Below are 21,091 nucleotides of genomic sequence, written 5' to 3'. Positions count from 1 at the left end.
TTTCCTCTTGCTTGTACCATTTATACTGGCATGGCAATGCCACTGATGCAATCTTTGTATACTAAAGCAGGAATTTGGAGTTGGCCAGGATGCCAGCATGCAGTGGCTTACGCAATGGCCTTGTGAAAGACATTGTGGGATATTTAACATCAACTAGTTAGCCAATGCTATTATATGTGATGACCAGCTTGACATCCCTCCAAAGGATGACGCACTCATTGATACAACGCCTTGCCCGCAAAACAGTTTTAAGTGTGTCAAGAATGAAACTCAGACGAGACAGCTCAAGGGGAAGTATGCTATCTCTGAGCTATCCTATCATTTCCCTTACTTTGTTCCCAGTGTTTATACAAGGATTTGTTTTTACCTCATTCGTTATTTATTGATATGCTTTGTGATTTGCTTTTTTTTATCCAACCTCACCCACTCCTCCTTTACCACCACCAAAATACTTTCACGAAACAATATTCATTGAGGAGATACAGTCACGTGAAAAAGTAAGTACACCCCATGTAAAGTTTTGACTTTTTCAACATATTTCAACATACAGCTATTTGATCTTCATTTCAACAATATTGATAGATAAAGGTGATATAATATAACAAATATCATGAAACATTTACATTTTGTAGTCCATTGTATAATTTAAACAAACATAATGCAAATTTCGCATGTGGAAAAAGTAAGTACATACACCCTTGGCTCCAATAGGTGGTATTGCCCCCTTTGGCAGAAACAACCTCAAGTCGGCGTTTCTTATAACTGTCTACCAGTCTCTGACATCGACTGGGAGAAATTTTTGCCCACTCCTCCATCCAGAATTCTTTCAGCTGTGCGATGTTTGAGGGGTTTCTTGCATGCACAGCTCGTTTCAAATCCCCCCACAACATCTCGATGGGATTTAGATCCGGCCTTTGACTTGGCCATTCCAGAACCCTCCATTTCTTTCTTTTCAGCCATTCCTTGGTGGATTTACTGGTATGTTTAGGGTCATTGTCATGTTGCAAGGTCCACCTTCGCTTGAGCTTCAACTTTCTGACAGATGGCCTCACATTATCCTCAAGCACCCTCTGGTACAATGAAGAATTCATAGTGGATTCTATGATGGTGAGCAGCCCAGGCCCTGATGCAGCAAAGCTGCCCCAAACCATAATATTTCCACCAGCATGCTTTACAGTTGGTATCAGGTTCTTGTGGTAAAATGCTGTCTTTGGTTTTCGCCAAACATGTCTTCTGGTACTGTGGCCAAATAGCTCTACCTTTGACTCACCTGTCCAGAGCACATTGTTCCAGAAGTGCTGGTCTTTGCCGAGGTGGTCATTGGCAAACTTTAGTCTTGCCCTGATGTTCTTTCTGGATAGCAAAATTTTCATCCTGGCACACCTCCCATGTAGATGAAATTTGTGCAGCCTCTTTCTAATGGTAGACTTGTGCACTTTGACATCAACAGTGGCACGAGCTACTTGTAGGTCCTGTGATGACATTCTGGGGTTCCTAGAGACTTCTTTCAGCATCTTGCGGTCTGCTCTCAGGCTGAAATTGCTGGGGCGGCCTGGCCTGAACAAGTTGGCAGTTGTTTGGAATCTTCTCCACTTGTAGATGATCTTCTGGACAGTCGAATGATTGATTTCAAATTGTTTGGAGATCTTTTTAAATCCCTTCCCAGACTCATAGGCATCTATAACCTTCTTTCTGAAGGCCTCAGAGGGCTCTTTTGATCTCGGCATGGTGACGCCGCACACTTCAACAACAAAGAGCAAACCAAACTAAATGCCTGAGGTTTAAATAAGACAGGTTCCTCCAAGATCCTCTCTAACGATGTTCTAATCATTTGCACCTGAGCTGGTGCACATGATTCTAATTTTAGGTATTTGAAGTAGTGATAAATGTAGGGGTGTACTTACTTTTTCCACATGCGAAATTTGCATTTATGTTTATTAAAATTATACAATGGACTACAAAATGTAAATGTTTCATGATATTTGTTCCATTATATCACCTTTATCTATCAATATTGTTGAAATGAAGATCAAATAGCTGTATGTTGAAATATGTTAAAGTCAAAACTTTACATGGGGTGTACTTACTTTTTCACGTGACTGTACATCCTGCTATTGCTTGTCTAAAAGTTAATGAATGATTAGGGGCTCATCTATTTATTATCTACACACAGAGTAAATAGAAGGGTGAGGGAGGGGAGGTCTGGCACAGGTTTGTGTGAACATGATGGGCTCAGGGAGCTGGGGGACATAGTATTAAGGGGTTGCACATGCATAGAAATCATGATCGTCATTATATACAAATTTTATTTGTTGTATTTTCCCTGACTTTTTTGTTTAATTTACATTATATATTCACTTCACACCCTCTTGCCGCCGCGTGCCATGCCTGCCCTGCCCACCCTGCCTGCCCTGCCCACCCTGCCCTGCCTGCCCTGCCCTGCGGCCTCACCCATGCTGCGGCATGGGCGGAGATTTCCGAGTGGTACCTGGGGAGCTTTGGAATGGGTGTGAGAGCATGGATGCTGTGCCGACTTCCATTGGCCCATGTTTTTCTCCACGGGGCTTGCGATCGTGCGAGGTGCAGCCTTCCATTTATGCACCTGATTTGGCCTCCTCATGGTCACGTCAGCATTGGCAGCAGTCACCATTCAATCCATAAGATTGTCTGGATGACCACCGTAACGGATGGATTACACCCCATACGGAACACGCGTATGGCCGGTGTGAAGGTAGCATTTGGCGAAATCACGCTTCACGATTTTAGTCGCGAAGGCTCTCCATCCGCCCCCCGCCGCTGCCTGGAACGGCTTGGTCAACACTACCAAATTGACGTCTCAACTCAGCCCGCCCGCAGGCGAGTGAAGCCTCCTTGAGGAATTTTAGGGTTTACTGTGCTTACTATTTAAATGTAAAAACTAAAAAAGAGTTTAATGCCTTTAGGTCATTTTAATGAACTTTGTACACTCAGTGTACAAAACATTAGGAGCACCTTCCTAATATTGAGTTGCACCCTATTTTGCCCTCAAAACAGCCTCAATTCACCTAGACATGGACTCTACAAGGTGTCAAAAGCGTTCCACAGGGATGTTGGCCCATGCTGACTCCAATACTTTCCACAGTTGTGTCAAGTTGGCTGGTCGTGGGTCTCTACTCCGAATAGCTCGTTTCATCGAATCCCACAGATGCTCAATTGGATTGAGTTCTGGTGACTGTGCAGGCCACTGCAGTAAGCTGAATTCACTGTTATGTTTGTGAAACCATTCCTGTACAATCCTAGCCTGGTGGCATAAAGCATTATCCTGCTGAACAAATCCATTCACAGATGGATACACTGCTGCCATGAAGGGATGCACCTGATTGGCAATGATGTTCAGATATCCTGTGGCATTCAAACGTTGCTCCACTTTTATCAAGGGGATCAATGTGTGCCATGAACACACCCCACACCATCATAACACCACCACCAGCCTGCAATGTTAACACACGGCATGATGGATGCATGTACTCATGTGGTTTTCTCCATACCATGTGGCATGGCATTCTTTTATGGGTCTTTTGACACCAATGTTGTACTGGACAGTCAGTTGACTAACTGTAGCCTGTCTGTTACTCCGCTCAATTAATGTCAGCCTCATTTGGCCTCTTTCATCAATGAGCCATTTTCGACCACTGGCCTGCCGTTGGCTGGATGTCCTTTGGGTGGTGGACCATTCTTGATATACATGGGAAACTGTTAAGCGTGAAAAACCCAGCAGTGTTGCAGTTCTTGACACACTCAAACTGGTGCGCCTGCCACCTACTACCGTACCCCGTTCAAAGGCACTTTAATATTTTGTCTTGCTCATTCACCCTCTGAATGGCACACATACAAAATCCGTGTCTCAATTGTCTCAAGCCTGGTGTTGGCTTAGCGGTTAGGGTGCCGGCTTGGGATCCTAGGATCCTGGGTTCGAATCCCGGTCGATCGCTGAATTAACACCAGGGGGGTTGACTCAGCCTGTCATCCTTCCGAGGTCGGCAAATTGAGTACTAGCTTGCTGGGATGAATGGTCCTGGTGTGTACCCCGGTTTAAAATAGGTACACCGTATCCCTGCGCATCGTAAGAGGCGACTAATGGTTGGCGCCAGGAAGGGCATCCGGCCATAAAAACATTGCCTCAAACAGGGAACCATGATTGTCATGGGGCCCGCAAGGCTAACCCCTGCTCTGGCGGGGAAAATGGCCTTAAAACGATCATTCATTCATTCAATCTTTCATATTCAATTGTCTCAAGGCTTTAAAATCCTTCTTAAACCTTCTCCTCACCTTCATCTACAGTGATTTAAGTGGACTTAGCAGGTGCAATCATAGCTTGGATCATAGAAAGGGATCATCGCTTTCACCTGGATTTGCCTAATCAGTCTATTTCATGGAAAGAGTAGGTGTTCCTAATGTGTGTATACTGAGTGTATATGGTCTATATTCAATCAAGAGAGCCTCAAGCCATAGGATATTAAGGTTAAAATGTTTTATGTCTGAGTCCAAGTTCATCTTAATTGAGACTCCAGTTGGACTGAAGTTTCTCTTCGACTTGAGCCTTACATTGCTCTGGAAATACAGATAATTTTCAAGGATCACTCGAAGCAGAAGGGATTAGTTGTTTTCTGTATTTCATTAAAATCTGGCAGGATGAATTTATTGCTTTCTGCTCTTACCCCCCTACCAAAAATGCTATTTTTAAAAATATCATTCTGTTTTCTTTTCTTTCTCTGACCCACAGTGATCCTTTGCTTGATTTTGGAGTTGTTCCATTGAATGTCATAGCGAGACACCATCTTATCCTGAGTAATCTTTCTGGAATCCCGAGAATGTTCCAAATGCTGGTCAAGTACTTTCCAGCCCATCAGACCACAAGGTAGCCTAAAATAATTTCCTCAGTCTTTTTATGTTGCATTTACTGTTGAAACTCACTTTTTGTAATATAAGCATAACAAAGTTGCTGTTTCGAAAAAAATACAATGGTGACAATATTTACCTTTGCAGCCGCAATGACACGGCACATAAGCAGACAATAAGCTTCTGTGATTCCACAACCAGACAGTTCAAAAGAACAAAAGGAGGTAAGTTAAATTCATATTTGTGAAATTTTCCAAGATGGGAATTTTGTTAAATTCTGTCACAACAACAACAATGATTGTCACTATTAGAAGTCATTACCTAATGTGGCTTTTTTTCTTGCAAGTTGCTGAATTATACCCAAATGTCATTGAATGGTCTATATGCAATTGGTTATTACCCCGCGCACACAAACGGAAAAGCGGGGTTGAGCAATTGGTTCATGTCCGTTCGTCCTCTGTCCGTCTGATCAGTTTCTGATCGAGGAACAACATTTCAATTGAATGTTTATATTTTGAACATGAATCGGAAGATAAGTCTGTCGTTTAACTGTACTTTGCCTCTGAATTCGTCTGGATCACACATGCACAGAGAGGAATTAGATAATTTTGTTACTCTGTCTGCCTGCTGGGCAGTCATACAAAATTGAAAATCATTCCAAACAGGAAACTTATTGTTTTTAAGAATGTTATAAAGAACACAAACAACAGGCACGAGAGAACTCCTGTAACGTGTTAGATACTAGGGTGATGTAATATACACTGGGTAAAACAGCGGTAAAACATGGAATTAATTTGTTTATGTGCTTAAGCCTTTATCTGAATTTAATTATAACACTGTAAAACACAAATCGTCTTCATAATTTCTCATGAATCATGCTTGTATCGATATATAGCATGAGAGTGCTTGGCATGAATGGCAATGTGATGGCAATGTGATGATATGAAGAGTGATGGCAGTGTACAAAAGAGCGCGCACAGCTGTAAGGACGAAGGACGGGAACAGTGGTGAGTTTGAGGTGAAGGTGGGAGTGCATCAGGGGTCGGTACTAAGTCCACTACTATTTGTAGCTGTGATGGAGGTGCTGGCTCAGAACGTAAAGGAGGGTTTACCGTGGGAGTTGTTGTATGCAGATGATCTGGTGTTGATTGCGGAAAGTATGGATGGACTGAAGGAAAAGATGAACAAGTGGAAGGAATGTATGGAGACAAAAGGTCTGAAGGTGAATATCAGAAAGACGAAGGTGATGGCAAGTGAGTGGTAAAGCATGTGGTGAGGTGGAAAGAACTGGGAAGTGGCCCTGTGCTGTGTGCAGGAAGGGTGTCGGAGTGAATTGCATTCAATGTACAATGTGCGCTGAGTGGGTTCATCAAAAATGTAGTGGTTTGAGAGGGTCATTAACCAGTGTGGCAGCTACATTCAAATGTAAGGTGTGCACAGAGGGAGCTGCAGATGGAGGAAATGTTGAGTTGGATCTTGGAGACAGAGTGAAGCTGGAAGGTGTGAAAACATTTTGCTACCTCGGAGACATGCTGAATGGAGAAGGTGGATCAGACTCGGCAACGGTTGCGCGAGTGAGATGTGCATGGAAGAAGTTTCGGGAACTGAGTGGCGTGCTGATGTGGAGGGGAGTGTCGTTGAAGCTGAAGGGAAGGGTGTATGCTGCATGTGTGAGAAGTGTTGTGATTTATGGGAGCGAGACATGGGTAATGAACGTAGAGCAGCAACGGAGGTTGGAAAGGGTGGAAATGCGAATGGTTCGATGGATGTGCAGAGTATCGTTGAGAGAGAGAAAGACAAATGATGAATTGCGAAAAATGATGGGAATAGAGCCTGCGATTGATGTTGTGAAGAGGAACAGGTTGAGATGGTTTGGTCATGTGTTGGGGAAGGATGAAAGTGACTGGTTGAGAAGAGTGATGGAAATGAATGTAGAAGGAAGTAGAGGACGGGGAAGACCGAGAAAGACTTGGCTAAAGATGGTGGAAGAAGAAATGCGGGCAAGGGGTTAACAAGGAGAGATGCAGAAAATAGGGCAAAATGGAGAAGATTGTCTTGGGGACCGCAAGGCTAACCCCCGCTCTAGCAGGGAATATGGCCTTAAAATGCATGTTGTTGTTGTTGTTGTTGTTGTAGAGTGCTTGGCATGTGAGAGGGTCAGGGAGAAGAAGATACTAATTGATGCTGCATTCCATGGTGATCAATTGATGTTTTTCAGTGATGTTACTACATCCGGGTTATTCACTCGTTGCTGCCATCTTTATGGGTCAGCCAATATATTGATAATATCAGTATTACCATTGTGTGTGTATCGATAATAGGCTGTAAAATTAGTTGGAAAGTATCATCAAAAGAGCCGAAGGTGCAATTGAGGTATCGGGATACATTAGTTACCTGTTCTTACTTCACTTCTGAGCCTGGTGTTGACTTAGCGGTTAAGCTGCTGACTTGGGATCCTAAAGTAAACTTGGAACACCTAAACTCCTAGGATCCTGAGTTTGAATCCCGTTCGATCATTGAATTAATACCAGGGGAGTTGACTCAGTCTGTCATCCTTCCGAGATCGGCAAATTGAGTACCAGCTTGCAGGGATGAATGAGCCATTCGGGTATCCTGCGTTGGAGTGGCAACCCGTCCAGGATTGTGCCCACTGGCCAAGGAAACTGCTTCGGGAGCCCTATGCATTGTCACGGTGCAAAAGGAATAGTCATCATCATCCTCACTTCTCTTCTATCTAATGTATTCAACCGATCCTTCTGCTTTGGGCACCTCCCTCTCATCTGCATGGAAGTTGGCAAACATCTCTTGCAATCACAAGAAGGGTGTAAAAACTGATCCCAATAAACTTGCTTGCAATTCTAAACAAAGTAATGGAATCCATCATTGTTACTGATGTCAAATCTTTCCTGTATTCAAACAGCCTGATCTCTGAAAATCAGTTTTGATTTAATTTCAGTTACTCAATGCTGGGCATGCCACTGCTCTCTGCTCAGGTTTGGCCAAGGGCCCTAAATCGCATATAATAGATCAAGTCCATTTCCCTGGACATATTTTGGGCATTCAATATAGTCTGGCATATTGCTTTACTTGCTAAGCTTTTTGCCTGTGGCATGCAAGGCCACATTCATTCCTGGATTTCTGAATTACTCCACTCATGCAATAAATAGAACCCTCTCCTCTCCCAGTGGAGGCTGGAGTACCCCTTGTCAGTATCTCAAGCACAATCTTGTTCTGTATCCACATAAAGACCTCTCCAAAGCTCTGGAAAACCATCGCTTCCTTTTTACAGTTGACTCCACACTGTGCTGAGTGTGTGCTGTACACTACTTGTACCGACTTTGGAGGGAGAAGCAGCTGTGTCACTCTCTGCTGCACTCGAAATGATAAGATGCTGGCCTGTTTAATTGAACATGTCCTTCAATTCTGGAAAATCTCACATTTTCACCATATCGCTCCAGAAAGATTGTCAAGCAAACTCAAATCGATTTCCATGGACAGCTGCTGAAAGAGGTGCAGTCTCTTGAACGTCGAGGCCTCACCATTGGCTATGACCTCTGGCACACCCATTTTCAAAGCTGGTTTCCATAGTCTCAGCCGCAGACTAGACATGATCTGTCATTCTAAGTTTTTCCTTGAAAAATCAGGACTTCTCAGTTTATAAGGCCCTTCTCCAAAGTTCCATGGAGTACTTTCTCCCCTATAGGCTGGGGCGCCATCATCACAGCTGTCTCTCCTGGATTCTGTGGAATCTAAAGCTCTCAGCATTCTTGAAATCTCCCATGATGAGGCTGAAACACAAGATCTGCTGCTCTCACATTGGAGGCAAGTCAATGGCCTCTCTGTTGTTTTTATCCACACCTTTCCTCTTATTTATCTATCTATATCTCTCTCTCTCTCTCTCTCTCTCTCTCTCTCTCTCTCTCTCTCTCCTCTCCTCTCCTCTCCTGCTGACCCTCCCCAACAATTCCAACATTTGTCCAGTAACCTTGTATTCTTCCATTGTCCAGGCTGACTGAACACCTAAACTCTTTGTTCCTAAGTTCTTCTGATGTGGAATCATCTTCCTGAGGCTATACTATCCGACTTTTCTCTCTGGGGTTTCAAACAGGCAGTGCACCTCCACCACTATTTCAGTCACCCCCCCCCCCCCCCATCCTTACCTGCAGTCTTTATCCATCTTAGACCAAACAATAAAAACCAATCCGTCTTGTGCCATGGACTGTCTCTATTGGGTTGGTGCAATCCAAATATTTAAACTAAAAGTTTTTTTTATTACGATAAGTAAATGTTTTTTTTGTGGGAGAAGAGGGGGTGTGTTGGGGGGGGGGGGGCGGTGAAAGTTGGACTCTCTCATGGACATCAGGGATGAGACCTTCCCACAAACATCACAATCATTACACATGTATATGTGGTGTTCACCGACAATCGACTAACGAGACGAGTCCGGAGGCACAAACATGCCCTGTACTTTATTCCAAGAGGTTCCTAAACGCGCTTTGCTCGGCAGGTGGCGCCCAAGCACATATCAAACATGAATACAACACACTTTACTATCACCCATACACATGCAATCTACCTCCAAGAACTGCCAAAATCCCTATCCCCTATGTATCTCCAATGCATTAATTCTCATTACCTGTCTAATTCCAATTTAAATTGAGCTTCTTTTTTTGCTGCCACTGCCTTTCCAGGGAGACTATTTGATACATTAACTATTCTCTGAGTTGTTAATCCTGAAACACTGAAAAATAGTCACCATCTCTGTGACATGTATGAAAATAAATAAATAATCGGTTGGTGTTTATTTTGTTCTTGTTGCATTTTCTATTGCATAGCTCAATTAACAAAATTTGAGCTTTTTACTAAGCTTTGCCCACTGTCTGATGATGGATATTGCTTGTCAAAACTAAAACTGCACTCTGTAGAGCGTATACCTCCACCAAGCTGAACAGTTTATCTTTTATATCCCACTGTAAGGCCAGATCTGCATCCGGACCTTAACCAAAATCTATTTGGGTTGTTCTTTTCACCGGACCAACTTATCCACTTAGTTTTGTCATAACCCATCCACAACTTTTTGAAACACCGTACTATGCAGGAGGGCTTTGCCTTACACGCGTTTCCCCTTCGTGGATTCATTGTATCACGATGAATTTTTTGAGGCAAGGTTTGTCGATTGTGATCAATGCGCTCGAATAATCGTGGGTTGGTGAACAATTTTCCACCTTTTTTCATCTGATTCACATGGGCCTTAACACAATAACCTCCTCAAATCCCCCAACATCATCATCAACATCAACTCAACTTTATTGGCACCATCTTCAAAATAGCGATCGCATTATTAGCCCCCGTTGGACTTAGTCCAAAACGGGGGCTTATAGATTTGGTCTCATAAGTCCGTCTATGTGTCGACAACCGACTGGCGGCCATTTTAGTTGTAAAAAAACCCATTGTTGAACAGGTCCTCAACCATTTCTCGGACATGCAATTGCCAATGTTGTTCAAACTTGGCAAACAGATAATGAATTATGGCTTACATATGCACGTCATTACCCTGCGCTCGCGAAGCGAAAACAGGGTTAGGCATTCGTGTGCGTACATATGGCGTACGTACGTGTGTCTGCATTTTTTAAATTCATTTTCTCGGCAACCGTTGGTCCGATTGGCACGAAATTTTACCACAGGAGCCTTTCCACCTGTATAATTTTAATATGAAAATGATGACTTCATAGGTCACGTGGTACAAGCGCCATCTTGGAAAAATCGAAAAACATTGCACCTCTATAGCTCTGAAACCGCTCCGTGGGAAATTTTTTTGAAACATGGCTCATTGTCAAGTACTCCCTATGTTAATGTTTATATAATATATAGGATATGTATAAGATATGGTAATGATGTCATCGGTGCCTTCGTTATGACGTCATAATTCAACAAGTATAAAGCTTCATCTGATCAGTATGAATTTTTTTTTCTCTACAACTGTTGGTCTGATGGACACAATTTTCACCATAGCAGCGCCTCCTACTGTAGAATATTTTAATGATTAATTATTCAATCCTAGGTCACATGGTACAGGCGCCATCTTGGAAAAAACGAAAAACATTTCACCTATATATCTCCAAAACCGCACCATGGGAAAAATGGAAACGTGGCTCATTGTAAAGAATTCTGCACGGGGAATAAGTGTTAACGATGACGTCATTGGTGCTTTAATTATGACATCATAATTCAAAAGGGACAACGCTTAGTCTGATCAGTTTGAAATTTCTTGAGCGTGATCTACACAACAATTATATTAGAAAATATAAATTTGTGATGTCATCGTTCACATGGTCTGGCAGCCATATTGGATCAAAGAAAAAAACCCCTTCAAAAACAGAAGAATTGGCTCACCCCAAGTTGACTGCGCAGGGTAAGTATTCTATGAATACCATATAGTTTTTTTTATCTCACCTGGAACGAAGTTCAGGGGAGCTTATGTGATGGCACGTCGTCACTCTGTCAGTCCGTCCCGTAAACACTTGAAACTTCTTCTCCGGAGCCGCTGATGGGATTGCGACCAGATTTGGCACAAATGATAGTTGTTGTGTTGTGACTAAAGTTTGTTCATGGCATTCAAAAAAATCAAGGTCTAAGGGGGTCTTCTGTGCATCAAAGTAGGTCCAGGTTTGACCCCCCAAAATAGATATTTGCTTTCTACTCTGAAACTACACACACGATTTCAATGAAACTTTACCACAAACTTCATCATCCATGATGTACCAACGTTTGTTCACGGCATTAAAAAATCGGGCCCTGAGGGGGTGTGGGGTGTATGGGGAGGTTGTCCCCAAAAATAGGTATTTGCTTTTTTCTCAGAATATACACACGCATTTCTGATGAAACGTGACCACAACCTTAATCTAATCACTCGTGTTGCACCAAAGTTTGTTCACAGCATTAAAAAAAATCGGGCCGTGAGGGGTTTACTGAGGGGATGGTGTTTGCTCTTTTCTCTGAAACTACATACACAATTTCAATGAAATTTCACCACAACCTTCATCACCCGTGATGTACCAATGTTTGTTCAAGGCATTAGAAAAATTGGGGTCTGAGGAGGTATACCTATCTGGGGGGGTGGGGGTATGGGTTGTCCCCCAAAATAGGTATTTTTTTCTTTGTTTGTTTAAAGTCTTATGATTATGTTAGTATGACTCTACATGCTGCCCTGTCTTATAGAAACCATTCAAATAGGTTTAAAATACCTTTAGTCAGTGTAGTATACGGTTTATTCTACCAGGTAAGTGCCAGGGGTATTGCCCCTATGTTTTTGAGAACAGATCCAAGATGGTCGACTGGCGGCCATTTTGTTGCATAAATGTGTCTCCAACAATTTATTGGACATGCATGGTCCGATTTTGTTCAAACTTGGCAAAATCACTACACAATGGCATACACGCGTGCACCTCTCTTTATTTTGCCATCTCATCAAAGATGGCCGACTGGTAGACTGCCGGCCATTTTAGTTGTAAAACAATCTGATATTGAACACGTCCTCGATCTTTTCTCGGACATGCATTTTCCGATCTTCTTCAAACTTTGCACACAGACAATACATGAGCATACATATGCAGAAGATTTTGTTTTGTCATCCGACCAATGATGGCCGACTGACAGCCTTTAATGCCATACAGAAAAATTACTAAAACCACGGCGGGACTATGACATTTCATGTCTTTTCTTCTTGTGTGAATCAAGTTTATCATCATTATTAAAGGTAATTTTAATGATCTTAATAACTCAAGAAAATAAACTTTTAAAATGTTTTTAATACAGGAAAATAATACTTTATTTTATGTTCTTAATCAATTCTTTTATTAATTAAAATATATAGCACAAAAAATGCACAAACATGTTCGTTGAGGGTCCAGTTTGCAAAAAGGGGTGACAATTTTTAAAGTTGAAGTCCCTAAACCTATTTTCCCTATTAAGTTTGTTTCTTAAGTTTGCGCATCGCGGATTTGCCATTCATGTGGATTTTCAAGAACAGAACTGCCACGAATAGGCAAAGCCCTCATGTATATCATTTTTGACCCTATCTCTCAATTGTGCCGAATCACTTTTAAAATTATCGTATCCAGGTCTGGATCGTCACCAAAATCGAATGAATTCATGCTTGTCACACACTCAACCTGTCCATTACGTTTTGCCTGAATCTACCCATAACCTTTTGAGAAATCCTGCTCACAGACTGACAAACAAGAAGATGTCATGCAGAACACGATACTTGCAAAATCCACCCCCCCCCCCCCAAAACGTTGTCATGGTTACATCAAATTGTCCATTTCATTAAGATTAAAATTGATGATCTAAATCAAAACTCGGGTTCATCGGATTAAAATTTATGATTTTTCAGATGAAAATTGATATTATAATTTTGACCAAGTGTTGACCTTTGATCTTTTGAACATTTGCCCTTATATAGTTGGTTTCCCAAATCAGTGATAGACTATGTAATTGCTGTTTAATTTTTCAGGTTTATCGGATGAAAATTGATGATTTTTCAGATGAAAATTGATGATTTTAGAAGTTTGACCTTGAGGTGACCTTTGATTTTTTGACCTTGCATTGATATTTGACCTTTTGCCCTTATATAGTTGGTTTCCCAAATCGGTGATAGACTATGACTATGTAATTGCTGTTTAATTTTCAGGTTAATCGGATGAAAATTGATGATTTTTCAGATGAAAATTGATGATTTTAGAAGTTTGACCTTGAGGTGACCTTTGATTTTTTGACCTTGCATTGACATTTGACCTTTTGCCCTTATATAGTTGGTTTCCCAAATCGGTGATAGACTATGTAATTGCTGTTTAATTTTCAGGTTAATCGGATGAAAATTGATGATTTTTCAGATGAAAATTGATGATTTTAGAAGTTTGACCTTGAGGTGACCTTTGATTTTTTGACCTTGCATTGATATTTGACCTTTTGCCCTTATATAGTTGGTTTCCCAAATCGGTGATAGACTATGACTATGTAATTGCTGTTTAATTTTCAGGTTAATCGGATGAAAATTGATGATTTTTCAGATGAAAATTGATGATTTTAGAAGTTTGACCTTGAGGTGACCTTTGACGTTTTGACCTCAAAAATTGTTTGTTTCCTAATTTAGTGACTCAATATGCAAATGCTGTTCAATTCTCAAGTCAATGGGATGAAAAATGGCGATTTTAGAAATTTGACTTCCAGATGACGTGAAAATCAATAGGCTTCTCAATTATGACGACCTCCACAACTTGGTGGAGTTTCATGACGATCGGTTTAGAATTGTGACCTGTAGGCGAGTGACAAATAGGCAGACAGACAGATTAACAAACACAACCGACCAATATTCTTGAAAAATCTTCGATTTTACAAGTAACAAACACAGACAGCAGGGGTGAATACATAACCTCTGGGGGTAAAGACTTTTTTTCATAAATGGATTCCATTGCCACTAAAGGTAATGTGATAGGGTTTCAATTAAAGGGTTGGTAATTTTTGGATGTGAGCGTGAAGTGGAGGAAATTAAAATCGTTATGTTCACTGGAAAGGGTCGGGATCCCAGGTGTTTCCTTGGTGTTGGTAGAAGTGTGTGCTGTATAAGCCTGTCAACAATTTAAATATTAAAGCCCATCCCATAAACCTGTGTTACTCCGTCTTCCTCCTCCTCCTCTCCTTTTTATGATTGCAATCTCTCACCCCTACTCAATCCCCAGTCTCCAACCCTACCGAGTTATTTGGGCCGGGTTCACCCAGTGTGAGCTTGGAGAGATTACTTCCACTTGTGCACAGGAGTTTTATGTCATGTGCGTTATGAGATTCTGCCCTGCAGGTGAGTTTAGAAAAGGACACCTGCAGTCACTGTGAGAGAGCCAAGAAGAAGGGTCAATGAGTAAAAGATGATGCGTCAGGTGGAGAAGTAAAAGAGCTGTAAAAGTTGACAGAATTACGTGAGCCATTCTGCACCAGCTTGCCTGCACATCTGTATCAAACTGCCAATGAGTGCAGTAGACCCAATAGGGACACGTGTGGATGGTGTGTGACACGTACTGCAAGTCCCGCCATTGCCAGTTTAATCTTCTGCACTCCATTATCCGTCATTCTTTTATTTGCTTTGGCTGTATGCTTGAGGTCATTGTCCTGTTTGAATGTAAATCTTCGCCACAGTCTAAAGTATTTTGCACTTAGAAGGTACTCCGCAAGGATTTTTTTTTGTATTACAAAGTCGAGGCTCGTGTAAGAGCTAACACATACAATATATAATAAAGGGAACGGGAAAAAAGAGGGGAGAGGGAGAGAAGCACAACACCAGTAGAGAACAGGGACATCGGGAGATCTGTGGAAGGGAGAGAGCTGGGGCCGGATACATGGTATAAACAAATGAACACTACTAAGACTTTCAGGAAAGAAAACAGAATTTGAAAAAGGTGTATTTGGGGCATATTAACAGGGGTAGAAAAGATGAAGGTTTTGAATGGGGGAAGATAAGAGATGGTGGTGAACAGCTTTTTTGAAGACCGGGAGGGAGGAGTGGGATTAAAGAGAGTGTGGGAGTTTGTTCCAGAGGCAGGAGAAAAAGAGGAAGAAAGAGTGAAGGTGAGCAGAGAGTCTTGATTTTGGCAGTTTCACCAGAAGAGGGTTGCTGACAGGTCGTGTGCGTCCAGCAGGAATATTTATGGGACAGAGCACACACAGAGCAGGGGGAGCTGGGCCAGAGATAAGTCAGTAGAAGACAGAAAGACCGCCAACCTGCCTGTGGTGAGAGAGTGAAAGGTCCTCAGAATCGGCTTTATCACAGGAGATACCAATGATTGTAAAAGCTTTGGTTTCTACAGATTAAAGCCGAGCTGGTTGTGATGCAGGAGCACCAGCCCAGAGGGGAGAGCAGTACTCCATCGATTTGCCTGTATTTGGCTCCATTTATTGTTCCCTCTATCCTTACAAGTCTCCCAGTGCCTACCACTGAAAAGCATCCCCATAGCATGATGCTGCCACCACCCTGCTTTACAGTAGGATGGTGTTAGATGGGTGATGAGCTGTGCTCTGTTTCCGCCAGACATAGTGCTTTGCATTCAGGCCAAAGGGTTCAATTTTCATCTCATCAGACCACAAAATATTTTGCTTCGACCAAAGATGGCCGACTGGGTGTGCGGGTGTCTTCTGATACCTCAGGGAGATGGATGCTCCTGCCTTGCATAACCCCAGGTCACCTGTGGGGAAGGTGTAGTACCTGCCAACCCCTCTTACCAGGGTAACAGTCCGCATCCATGCGGTTTAAATGGCAGATGGCTCTGCACATCTGGTGGATGACAGTCCAGTCGACTCGAACAGCATGGGCGGAAGAGGGTGAATTCCCCAAAGGCCAGCAGATAGACATAGAGGAGTGGCGACCCCCCCCCCCTCCTCCACCCCCCATCCCTTCTCACCCCGTCTATACCACACACTTACCCGTGTGTACCAGCCATGGAAAGGCAATGTCATTGCCCGAGGAGACTCGAAATCATTATTTTGCTTTGTGCTCTGAGTCTGTCACGTGCCTTTTTGCAGACTCCAGGCGTGCTGTCATGTGCCTTTTTCGCAGGAGTGGCTTCCATCCGGCTACTCTCCCACAAAGCCTAGATTTTTGAAGTGCCACAGACAATGTTGTTTTTCTGGCAGGTTCTCCCATCTCAGCCAAGAAACCCTAATAGTCATTGGGTTCTTGGTCACCTCCTTGACCAAGGTCCTTCTAGCCCGGTTGCTCAGTTTGGTCGGACGGCCACCTCCAGGAATATTCTGGGTAGTTCCATATTCTTTCCATTTTCTAATGATGGAGCTCACTGTGCTCTTGGGAACTTTCAACACTTGAGAAATTGTTTGATACCGTTCCCCAGATCTATGCCAATTTTATCTCGGAGTTCTACGGACAGTTTCTTGGACTTCATGGTAGGGTTTCTGCTCTGACATGCACTATCAACTGTGTGACCTTGTATGGAAAGGTGTATTTCTTTCTAAATCATTTCCAATCAATTGAACTGGCCACAGGTGAACTCCTATCAAGTTGTAGAGACATCTCAAGGATGATCAAAGGAAATTGGATGCACCTAAGCTCAATTTGGAGTGTCATAGCAAAGAGGTTGAATACTTATTGACTCAAAACATTTCAGCCTTTCATTTTTAATTATTTTGTAAAAAAAATTATAAAAATAAAATGCCAGTTTTGACATATATATATATATGTCAAATATATATATAATACTATTTCTGTGTTCCCAACCTTCTTTTGTGCAGGACCTTTTGCAGAGCTCCTTGTAGATGGCAGGGGGGTGGCTTTTCTCGTTTCCCCTGACCAGGGCGAGTTGAAGCCATTTGAATCACGAGAGCTTGTTGTCACAGCTGTTGGAGATATGTGGGGGCAGTACCACGATTGGCTTCATTGCACTGTGAGGGGATGCAGAACTACCCACGTGTTGTATTTGGAAGAACATTTCTTGTATTTTTCTAATTTTAGCAGTATTCATGACAAGGGTTCAGAATTATGAAACCAGGACTATACAAAAATCTTGACAATCTGTCAAATATATGACATGTATTTTGTCAGAAAAACAAACACCATTCATTGCTTTCAACACCAAGGTCAATTTGCATTTGCTGGTGGCTTGCAAGGTTTTATAAAAATTTATTGCGCACCTTGTTTTTGAACCATCCTGCACTCACGTCTATGGTTGGTAATAGCATCTTGTTTGGCTTTCATGATCCTCAAAAGAACAGCTGCAATACACGACTCACAATAAGTTAGAGATATTGTGGGAGTGAGTTTATTTTTTTTATAGGGGTTAGGGTTGGGGTATTGAAATCAAGAATGCTGTGTTTTTTCACACTCATTAATAACCATAGAATTAGGACCAACAACCTTTTTCAACATAATTAATACACAAAATCAACCACACCGAAGCACCTGACAATATCCCTAACTTATTGTGAGTAGTGTATGGCTCCGTCAGAAAGTTTCAACAGTGGATAGTCATTGGTTGCCAAATATGGTGGATGGAGAACAACACGATGGCCCAAGTTTCCTTGCAGTATTCACACTTCATGATTTGTGTGGATTTTGGATTTGCCATTGCCTTTTGTGGTGAAAGGCTCTTTGCAGTTTCTCTGAAATTATCATATGTAATTAGTTATCTTTGTTTAGTTTTAGTTTAAGTCAGATATACTTTACAATCTTTGTTTATATTTTTGAAAAATAGTTTTATATTGTTTGGCCTCGATATGGCCTGTTAGTCCGGCAGCAAAGCTAAATATAGCATAACAATTGTGCATTTTGTGAGGAAAGCCCCAAATTTGGCACACTAGTAGACTATCATATTGTGAAAAGATCTGGATATTGGGCCATCTCAGATTCAGAGATTTGATTTTTGCAAGATTTGCAGATTTTGCAGATTTGCAAGCTGAGATTGCAACGCCAGGGACGGCCGACTCCTTCCTGCGAGCTGCCCACGTCACCCGCACAAGAAGAGCTCATCAAATCACTGCAGCGGCACTGCACATCCTGCAACACCGTGCGTATGAACGCCACTGTATGACATATGCTGATGATGCAGAAGACCTGCCTGAGTTCGAAGACCGGTGTCACCAGAGAGGAGAAGACATTCCCAACTTTCAGTACTGGGCAACTGTGCTGGAACTAGAGATGTTGGTACTGGTTTACGTGCGTTCTCTGCGGCAGGCTTCATTCACGATGTACCTTGATGCCCTGACGGAACTGGTCCCATGGTTCCATGCCTTAGACCACACACACTATGCCAGGTGGGTCCCTGTTCACCTGAGGGACATGGTTGCACTCCCAATGAAGCACCCAGATGTAGCCAGATAATTCAGGGCTGGCAACTTCACTGTACAGAAGACGAAGAAGGTGTTCTCTTCGATCCCAATCGAATCGAAATCTTGCAAAAATCAAATCTCTGAATCTGAGATGGCACAATATCCAGATCTTTTCATAATATGATAGTCTACTAGTGTACCAAATTTGGTGCTTTCCTCACAAAATGCACAATTGTTATGCTAAGTTGCCCCACTATGTCTGCTAAAATTAGTCTTCATCTCCAATAAAACTGCATTTCGGATGAATACTTTTAAGACAAGCACACAAATGAAAGATGTAAATTGAGTTCCACACACAATTTGACATTCAACTTCAGAGGTCCTATAAAGTTGTTGGAACAACACAATTGCAAGTAGTCTGCAGGAAATGCAGGAATTGGCAAGAATCCGGTAAAATTCATATCAAGCACAATGGATTGTAAATCCAGTACAAAAGTATCAAAGATAATCTTTTTAAGTGAAGTTAAGTGAAACATACCTGTTTCAATTAACACTATACTGTTGCTGAAATGTTCTGTTGAGAAAAAAATGAAAAGTAATAAGTCCAGGTGAGGCTTGGTTTGCATCAGGCAAAGCTGAACACAAACGCAGCAAGGCATCCCTTATTGTCACATTCCATCTTTATGTTTGTCTTTTTGTCCGTTCCCTTATATCTTGTACATCTTGAGAACGAAACATTGTAGGACAGCCAAGCTTTGCAGACATAATGGAGGCCCAATGAAGAGTGTCATGGCGGGTGGGGTTGGTGGCAATTTTGCAGTGCGGGGGGGGGGGGGGCGGATTGGGAGAGGGGAGGGGCTAGCCTTCACTATCTTTGTGATGGCTGAAATGATCGCATCCAAATTTAGCGCACATAATGGTGGACAATGGGGAGGAATAGGGGCTAGTCATTTTATTGGGGAGGAGGGAAAGGCAGGATTCTCTAGATCAGGGTCCAGTTATTCACGTAAGTTCTATGGGCCAAACATGGCTTGCAAAAACGGGGGACCATGGGGGATTTATGTTGAAAAAATTAAGTTGTACAGATTTTTCAATTTAGGGGGAATTTGGAATGGGGAGAGGATCGGGTCTCTGTAATGGTTTGAGTGATCGCCACCAAACTTGGTAGGGTGGGGGGAATGGGGGGGGGGGGGGAGAGGGGTTAATAATGAAAAAAAGATGTTTTTAGCTTTAATAGATCTTTGGATTTAAGGAAGGGGAGATTTAAAACAGGGGAAGTGTAATCTATTTAACCACTTTAATTTATCATAACTAAACTTTTCAAGGATGACATAGGCTCCATGAGGATTAAAATATGGGGGTGGGGTGGACGTTCTTGGTAGGGGTCAGAGTTGGTTAGTTGCGTTTGGTGTCTTGAGAACAGTCGGGGTGGAGCACCTGGGCCCCGAGCACTTGTCACTTGTTTAGGATATGCAGGCTCACACTTGTAATCCTAAAAACTTTACCTTTGATTTACATTTTAATTTTTCACTATTTTGCTTGCCTTATCGTGAAGACAATTAACTGAAGATGAAAATTTGACAAAACAATTACTTCTTCTCAGTACATAAGCTATTGCATAATAATTTTCTCTGCAAATCTTATTGTTGGTCCGCTCCAGTGGACTGGTTAAACACCTGATTTTTATCGACTAAACCTTGATAAGAGTATGTTTACTTTTGTGGGAAATGAGGTGTGGCTGACATTTCAATGGCTCGCTTCTTTTGCTCTGACAAAGGGATAATGCCCGAAGTAATCCTGTGGGGAGGTAGTTGTGGTCGAGCAGCCTGCTTTCTCAATATGGAAAGCTAACCTGAATGAGGGTAACTTCTGGTCTCTCTGTGAGGCTCAGAACAAGTGTCTGAAAAGCCTGAGGCAAGCCAGAATACATCATCTTGCAAGCATCGAAGCTGAGCAACACTCAATAAAGCAGTCTCCTTCCCCAAAGTCATGGTGGTGCCTTGCCAAGTCCATTTCTGGTGTATGCCCCCCTCCCCCCCACCCCTCCTCAATACTTCCCATCACCTCAAACTGCATCAGTATAGGATCTGCCACATATAAGGCAGAAAGTCACAACTCAGTGCCTCCAAATCTGCTGTATTCATCACATCTCACTCTTTCCTATCTCACTCTCTCTCTGATACATGCCTGGTGTGACACAACAGGTTAGCACAAGTTTGAGGTCATTGGGAGTAAGGGTTAACGTCAGACCCACATATCAGGCCATATCAGGAACCATCTGACAGACCCTGAGCAAGGTCAATGATAGAGTGGATACAAGCGATCGGGCAGGTGTCGTGTGCACAATTCCGTGCAGCGGGTGGAGCAGAGTACGTTGGAGAGACTG

At 42.4% G+C, this 21,091-nt stretch overlaps 1 protein-coding gene across 2 annotated transcripts in view; it reads left to right on the top strand.

The window, feature by feature from the left end:
- Positions 1-21,091, top strand: part of LOC137416793 (deleted in lung and esophageal cancer protein 1) — a 118,957-nt gene that overhangs the window by 52,509 nt on the left and 45,357 nt on the right. For both annotated transcript variants that reach the window (XM_068102421.2, XM_078783322.1), the window contains 3 exons: positions 4,763-4,897; positions 5,026-5,102; positions 17,173-17,324. In XM_068102421.2, coding sequence (XP_067958522.2) covers positions 4,763-4,897; positions 5,026-5,102; positions 17,173-17,324 — 364 coding nt within the window. The remainder of the gene's footprint in view (positions 1-4,762; positions 4,898-5,025; positions 5,103-17,172; positions 17,325-21,091) is intronic.

This window comes from Myxine glutinosa, chromosome 1 (genome assembly GCF_964187855.1).
Source record: "Myxine glutinosa chromosome 1, kmMyxGlut1.1, whole genome shotgun sequence".
Lineage (NCBI taxonomy): Eukaryota > Metazoa > Chordata > Myxini > Myxiniformes > Myxinidae > Myxine > Myxine glutinosa.
Note: the sequence above shows the minus strand (reverse complement) of the source record. Positions and strands in the feature narration are given on the sequence as shown.